The 7,142-nt window shown below is 58.9% G+C and overlaps 1 protein-coding gene across 1 annotated transcript; it reads right to left on the bottom strand.

Moving 5' to 3' along the window:
* EGR2 (early growth response 2) lies at positions 1–6,515 on the bottom strand. Its single transcript, XM_068548825.1, has 3 exons — positions 6,417–6,515; positions 3,776–3,884; positions 1–2,430 (listed from the first exon to the last, which is right to left on the bottom strand). Exons 1-3 carry the CDS (start codon positions 6,513–6,515, stop codon positions 1,181–1,183), a joined length of 1,458 nt encoding a protein of 485 aa, XP_068404926.1. The 3' UTR covers positions 1–1,180.
* Between the last annotated feature and the right edge of the window lie 627 nt (positions 6,516–7,142).

Genomic DNA, 7,142 nt, shown 5'->3' with positions numbered 1-7,142 from the left:
TCCTTATCTGAACTTTAGTTAGTGGTTTTGTGTTAGAATAAATCATTTATATTTCCACAACTATTAAGAGCTAATAACCAAACAAGTCAGCTCCAGTAACATTATTTACATTCCTGCAATTTGACTACAAAGGTAACACTTTTAAGTCACAAAACAGAGCATACAAAAATATACTTTCTAAAAAAAATTCCAAATATTAATAGGCAGAAATATACAGCCATACTAAACCCAGGGAGTGATGGTTTTTTTTTTCTATAGTAAGGCAACCCATTTACATGCAGACCCTGTAACATTGTCTACATCACACAAGGCACCAAGGACACTTCCAACACAATTGCATGCATCCTAGTTTCAGAGAATATATGTACATCCTCCTTTAAATAAGTTAACCTTTGACTCATTTTGAGATCATAAATGCTTTACTTTTTTTCCCAAAGGTTCAGAACTTGGAGAACAGTGCACATCAAAAATACACAAAATCTGAATGGATATACACTGAAAAAATAGTCTTTACATTTCTCAACCACTCAAAAAGGAGCAGATATTGCTATGTCCCTCCCATCACATTGCACTTCTGTTCTCTGAGTTTATAATACATATTGCTTAAAGGGTTGAGATGACTAGATAAGCTTTGATTCACTGTTCTAGGGCCACAGAATGCAGCTTTATAAAGGCCATGCTTCACCCACTGTACAGCATCCCCCAAATCAGTCCCAAGCCATAAAGTGCACATCAGTTTTGCTTCTGCCTTTTTTGCTCTCCCCACCTGAAGGGATGAGCATCTCCCAACCTACTGTAGAAAAAGTCTCAGATCAATTCTGACATCCAGAGTCAAAAACCTGTAACCAGTCAAAATAAGAGAGGGGAAACAAAACCTAGTCAAACAACCCTTTAAAGTAGGGTCATGCTTCAGCCCTCTAGGCCAGGGAACCCCACCCAACCCCCTTCTGAGCCTCCCCATTACCTTGGGGTGACAGTCAACTCACCTAAGAGAGACTAAGGTGGGCTAACTCTTAGGAAGGACCTGCTTCTAAGTGGAAAGGGGTGGGGGCAGTGCTAGGCTCCTAAGGCCCTTTGCCCAACGAAATGAGGGAAGGGCAGGAATGGGTGGTAGTGTTTGTCGTGCAGCTCCAGCAGATGAAGGGCCTCAAGGAGCTGGTGTGTCAACCTGAGTCTCATCTCAAGGTGTCCGGGTCCGAGATGAGCAAGGGCCGAGTGACCCTCCACCAATAGTGCTGCTGTTGCTGCCGCACAGGGTCCCCCCAGCCTGCGCGCCCCCAGTGCAGGAGGTGCTGGAGGCGGCCGGCACCGTCGAGGAGGGGGCACTGCTCTTGCGTTCCTTCTGCCTCAGGTGGATCTTGGTGTGGCGCTTCCTCTCATCACTCCGGGCAAACTTGCGGCCACAGTAATCACAGGCAAAGGGCTTCTCGCCAGTGTGGGTGCGGATGTGGGTAGTGAGGTGGTCGCTGCGGCTGAAGTTGCGCATGCAGATCCGACACTGGAAGGGCTTGTGCCCCGTGTGGATTCGGATGTGCCGTGTTAGCTCGTCGGAGCGGGAGAAGCGCCGGTCACAGCCTTCTGCTGGGCACGGGTAGGGCCTCTCATGCACTGGGGTCTTGCTAGGCCTGTTGGGGTACTTTCGAGGCCTCAAAATAGGCCGCAGCGGCAGATGGTGTGGGTTATAGGCGGCAGCAGCGGCAGCTGCAGAGCCGCTGCCAGGTAGCCGGGGTCCCTCGCTGCCTCCACTGGCCCCTGGCCCTGTGGCCCCAGCACTGGGCCCTCCCAGGGTAAAGTTGCGGATGGTGGAAAGCGGAGTGAGTGGAGGGGGCACTCGCAGGGAGTCCAGGGGGCAGGGAAAGGGCTTGCGGTCTGGGCCAGCTGCACCATGTAGGTCTCTCTGGCACTGTGATGGGAAAAATCCAGGATAGTCTGGGATCATGGGGAAGAGACCCGGGTCCGTGGCTGGCTTGGGGGACGGGTAGGAAGGAGGTGGTGGGTAGGCCAGAGAGGAGGAGGTGGAGGTGGTGGCTGCTGACAGGAACGCCGAGGGGTCCTGGTAGAGGTCTCCTGCACAGCCCGAATAAGGAGGAGGCGGCGGTGGAGAGTAGAGGTGGTCCAGGTCAGGCTGGGTCTGGGACATGGTGCACACACCCAAGGGTCCAGTGGCCAGTGGGTTGGGGGAGGCAGAGGTGACGCTGGATGAGGCTGTGGTGGAAGCTGGGGAGGTGACCCCTTGCAGGATGCCTGCACTCACAATGTTGATGATGCCTTCTGGGTAGCAGCTAGCACCGGGGTACTGGGGGTCGATGGAGAACTTGCCCATGTAAGTGAAGGTCTGGTTTCGGGGTGCAGAGACGGGAGCAAAGCTGCTGGGATATGGGAAATCCAAGGACCTCTTCTCTCCAGTCATGTCAATGTTGATCATGCCATCTGGGGAGGGGAAAGGAAGAATGGAGGTGGAGCAATGAGAATGCAGCCACGAATCCCTTCTCACCCCCGTCTCACATGAGTCCAACCCCAAGGCCCAGGATCTTAGCACTGTAGAACTGAGGCAGAGTTCAACAGGTGAGGAAATTGTGGCCCAAAGACAGTTAGAAGAGGCTAGCCCAAGATCCTACTGTGGCAGCCAGTGACAGTCTAGGACGCAAACTACCTCCAGGAAAGCAGATGAGCACTCCCAACCCCCATATACAGCCATCTGTGGCTCTAGTCCCCAATAAAAACACCCAAAAATAGCAACAACAGTATTAAAAATTCCCCATCTGCCTGGAACTTCTCTCCCTCTCCTTTGCCTGGGGCGGGTCTCACGGCTGGGGCAGACACCACCCAGAAGACTGATCCCAGCCACTGCCGCGAAGGTGTCAGCCTGAGAGGTGAGCCAAAGAAGGGGGTCAATGATTTCCCGGCTGCTCCCCATCCCAGGTGCCTTCCTTTCCTCCCTCTCCCACTGCTGGAGGGAATCGGGCTCTGCGATGGAAGGAGGCTATAGATTTCCTTCCCCTCCCAACCTTTTCAGCCTTGCCCGACACCCGCGCGTCCTCGCCCCAGCCCAAAGACAGTGGCAGGGCTTCGGGGAAGGCGCGGGGGTTGCGGGAGACCACTTTCCACCGCATCGCCAAGGAGACTCGCGGCACCGGTGCCCGATGGGCCTCCCTAGGCAGCCAGGGGGCCGCTTCCCGCCGTTGCCCGCCCTCCACCTCCTCCTCCCCGCCTGGCCAACCCCCTCAATTTCGCGGGCGGCACGCAGGTGGGGGCGCTCCTGCAGGCCGCAGGGGGAGCGCGCTCCGAGATGTTCCCCGGGTCTCCCCTGCCGAGGAGGGAGCGGCGGACGCTTTCCTCTGGGGCTTCTCCGCCGCTCGGCTCTCCAGAAGCGCAGCTTTCCTCCAGACCCCCGAACTTTCCCGTCACTTTGCCCCTACCCCGGGAGAGGGGAGGCTGGGGTGCGGCCGGCGGAAAGGCCCGCACAAGCCCAGAAGCCTGGTGGGGCACCTCTCCTACTCTCACCCCTCGCCCGCCGGGGGCTGGGCGCGCCGCGGCGCACGCACGCTCGCTCGCTGGCAACCTGGTGCATCTGCCCGCGCGTCCAGCTCCAACGCCTGGATCCCCGCTCACGCGGGCTCCTCCTAAACCCCCTTCCATTCTTCAAAGCCAGCTGAGTCAACATCGTCCACCTCGCGCCCCGACCCTCTCCTCCAAGTCCTGCACATGCACCGAAACCCCCCCACCATCTCCGAGCTGCGTGGGTCCTGGTCCGCGAAGGGGGCACGCGGCTTACCTCCGGCCACTCCGTTCATCTGGTCAAAGGGGCCTCCCAGTTCGGCATTGGGGAAGATGGTCACCGACGTCGCGGCGAGGTCCTCCACCGGGTAGATGTTGTCAGACAGCTGGTGCACAAAACCACTGAGAGTTACTGGGATTTTGTCTACGGCCTTGGCGGTCATCATTTGCTCCTCGCACAACCTGGAGACCCAACTCCCTCGCTACCTGGAGTGTCAGAGAAGCCGTTTTGGAGAGGGATTGGACTGAGCCTAGGTAGGTATCTCCTTTTGCCCTCCACACTTAAAAGCAACTATCCACCTCAAAAAAAAATCTAACAGAAACAAAACTAGCAAACAAGTTGCTTTTTTTTAAGAAGAAAAATGGCTATTTGCCACTGACTCTCTCCTGTGTTCCGGCTGGGAAGCCAGGAGTTGCTGGTGTAGTGTTATTATAACAGTCAGTGTGTCCCCTCGCCGAGCTATTAATCAATTGCTGCTCTCCGGGTTAGACGGAAAGTGTTGCTCTAAGTATTTATGGGCAGGTCCTCAATGCCCGTGACGTCACTGCCCATATATGGACTGAGGAACAGGGCTGGGCCAGGAGGCTTTTGCCGTCACATGGCCGATTTGCATAGGGGCTCGGCTGCGCGGGCTCCTCCGGGCTCGCGACTCCCGGCTCGCAGCCCGCGAGTATCCGCAGGGGTCTGGGGCGCGGGGCCCGAGCCGCAGCCCGGGTCCAGAGCGCAGGGCCCGACGGGGATAGGGCGCGCCACGGGTCCGGCTTAGGCCACTGTGGGAGAGCAATCGGTCCGGGCTGCGGCGCGGCCTCCCGGGCAGGGAGGAATTCCGGTTCTCCGGGACTTTCCAAAAAAGGCGAAGATCCGGTGCCAGCAGCTCCGCCTCCCCAGCCCTTGTTTGGGAGCCATTCCGGAAAATTAAACTTCGGAAAGAAACCGAGCGGAGCCGAGACACTACAGTCAAACCCCTACTCACTTTCTTGGCAGCTCAAAACCGCAAGCAAAAGGAGGCAGAGAAGAAAAAAAAAAAAAAGCTGCATGCATTCACGGAAGCTGACTGCTTTTTTCTGAATTACTTGGTGGAAAGAAGTAGCTGGTGATAAGAGTGAATGCGGTATTGCTTTTTTGGAAAGTCTGTTCTATTTATACAGGAGCGAAAACGGAACAGGTTTGGGGTTGTTTGTTTGTTTAAGTATTTTGGGCACCTTGGGGCGGGGGGGGGGGGTAGACCCTAGGAGGAGCAGATAACTGCGGGGAGCTTCGAGAGAAATCCTCAGCCGGAGACACCCCCCACCCTTCCTCTGCCCGCGCCCTCCCCGCCCCCCTTCAGCTGCTGCGCGGAGCGGGCGCCCTTCCCGGCGCGTCTGGGCGGTCGGCAATGTGGGGGCGTCCAGATGGAGGCTTGGACACTCACCCTGCCCCGCCACACACGCGCACACACTCTTACACTCACACACGCTCCACTTCCGCTGCACACACTCCTGCCCCCGCCGCCTTCTTCACACACCCACTCGCACACCTTACGCTACACACCTCCCTGTTGACAGCGCGCCCGTGCGCTCGCCTCGCCAACAGAATGCCTGGTCGGCAGAGCGGGCGCCTGGGTTTGCTGAACAGGCTGCTCTGCGAAGACACCCATCCTCACCTTCACTGCCTGTACCTGCCGCCACCGCAGTCATCCACCCCCGAAAGCCTACCCTCCGGAGGTGCGCTCTGCCCGCACCCGAGCGCTACTCCAGAACACACAACAGGAGGAGGAATATTCTTCCTGTCCCTGGCCAAGAGCCACCTCGGGGAGCCGAGCGAGGTCCAGAGTGACAGCAAACGGTGACGCTAACGCCAGTTTCGAGTCGCCATCACCGTACGCGCTTTTCCCTTTGCGTGTAAAAAAAAAAAAAAACTGGCCCCGATGGGAACCTTTCTGCTTGGTTCCCAAAGCAATTTTTAAAAACTTTTCAGAGGTCCAGATAGCGGTGGGTTCTGGCTGGCTGCACAGACCGCTTCTATCTCCCGGCGCGCCCTGGCCCACCCCCGGAGCGCTCCTGGCCTGGCCGGGGCCCCGTAGGAGGTTGGTCTCAATTGCTCAAACCTGGCGAGCGGCCGCCTGCCAGCCACTTTCCCGCCCCCAAAGCAGCCAAGGCCTGGCGTAGAGCGCGGGACAGCCTCTAGGGCCCGGCCCTGCCCTTCCCCGCGGCGGGCCAGGACGGCCCCAGCCTCGTGGGGGCCCGGGCGGCCGAGAGCCACGGCGCCACGCCGTGGAAGAAGCGCAGCGCTGCAGGCGGCTCTCCGGCCGCTCACCTGCCGCGGCCGCAGCCGCTGCGAGTCCGCTCCCGCCCGGCCCCGCGCGCGGTGGTCAGGGCCCCGGGGCGGCGGTGAGCTGCCTCTGCTTCTCCTCCGGCGCTTCGGTTCTCCGCCTGCCCGCAGCGAAATTGGTTCTCCCGCGGACGGCCATCTTCCTGACTTCAAACGCCCAGATAAAATTTGGGAAAGTTTCTCGCTTGCGCTGCGCGCTCTTTTCCAATTGGAGATAAAAATTAAAGGGGAAATCGCAGCAAGATTAGCACCCTTGTAGGTACCCCACCCTCGGCAAAAACGTGGAAAGTCCCGTTTCTGAAAAAAGAAAAGAAAGCTGCACTCTTACCACGTGCGCCGGCCCGCTCCGCCTGCGCTCCGGCCGGTCCTGCGGCCCCCGCGCTGACCACTGGCAAGACGACGCCTCGGAGGGGAGCCCGACTCGCATCTCCAGCCCTGAGTCTGAAAGAAGGGGTGGGGGGGACCGAATTATGCAAATATGGGTCGTGGCAGCGGGGCTCGGGTTACGGCCCCCGCCGGCCTCCGAGGTAAGGCACCCACCGGTGGCAAGCGCAGGCGCCGCGACTGGTTGCGCTTCGCTCCTCTCCACGCACGTGGGCGGGCGGGTGAGTCGCCGGGGCCGCCGGACGGTGGGCGCCGCTGCCAACCCCGCCGGCGGCCACCGCGCGCCGCCCGGAGGGGGAGCTCCTGGACGCTCGAGTACGGAGCGAGCTGGGCGCAGAGGGCAGGGCGCAGGCTGGGGGCGGCCCGGGAGAGGGTGAGCCGCGCGCTCTTCGCCTGCTGCTCTTCCAGAAGGAGGAGGCTGAGTGGGGGTCAGATGGGGGATGGGACCCCAAGGAGGAGAGGCGGGCTTATCCGGCGGGTCAGAGAAGCACGTTAGAGTAAATGGGAGTGACTGACCCTGGAATTATTCGCAGTTTTCCAACAACTCACACCTACTTAAGAGCTGCGCTACGTCAAGCCAGCCGTGCGCCTTGGGTGGGTTGGGCGCAGGGGCAAGCAACAGTTGCAGGGAGGCTATGCAGGCTACCGGGCAGGTGCCTGGGGCCAGTCC

This window comes from Eschrichtius robustus, chromosome 7, assembly GCF_028021215.1.
Source record: "Eschrichtius robustus isolate mEscRob2 chromosome 7, mEscRob2.pri, whole genome shotgun sequence".
In the NCBI taxonomy this organism is placed as follows: Eukaryota; Metazoa; Chordata; class Mammalia; order Artiodactyla; family Eschrichtiidae; genus Eschrichtius; species Eschrichtius robustus.
The sequence above is the reverse complement of the archived record's forward strand: the minus strand, read 5'-3'. Positions and strand labels throughout refer to the sequence as shown.

What these genes read in the sequence shown, in the direction of transcription:
- EGR2 (XM_068548825.1), bottom strand. Translation starts at nt 6,515, where the DNA reads ATGCGAGTCGGGCTCCCCTCCGAGGCGTCGTCTTGCCAGTGGTCAGCG. An exon ending in GGAGCGGGCCGGCGCACGTG is followed by an intron (nt 3,885 to 6,416) that starts GTAAGAGTGCAG and finishes TTTGTGCACCAG; the next exon opens with CTGTCTGACAACATCTACCC. An exon ending in GATGAACGGAGTGGCCGGAG is followed by an intron (nt 2,431 to 3,775) that starts GTAAGCCGCGTG and finishes TCCCCTCCCCAG; the next exon opens with ATGGCATGATCAACATTGAC.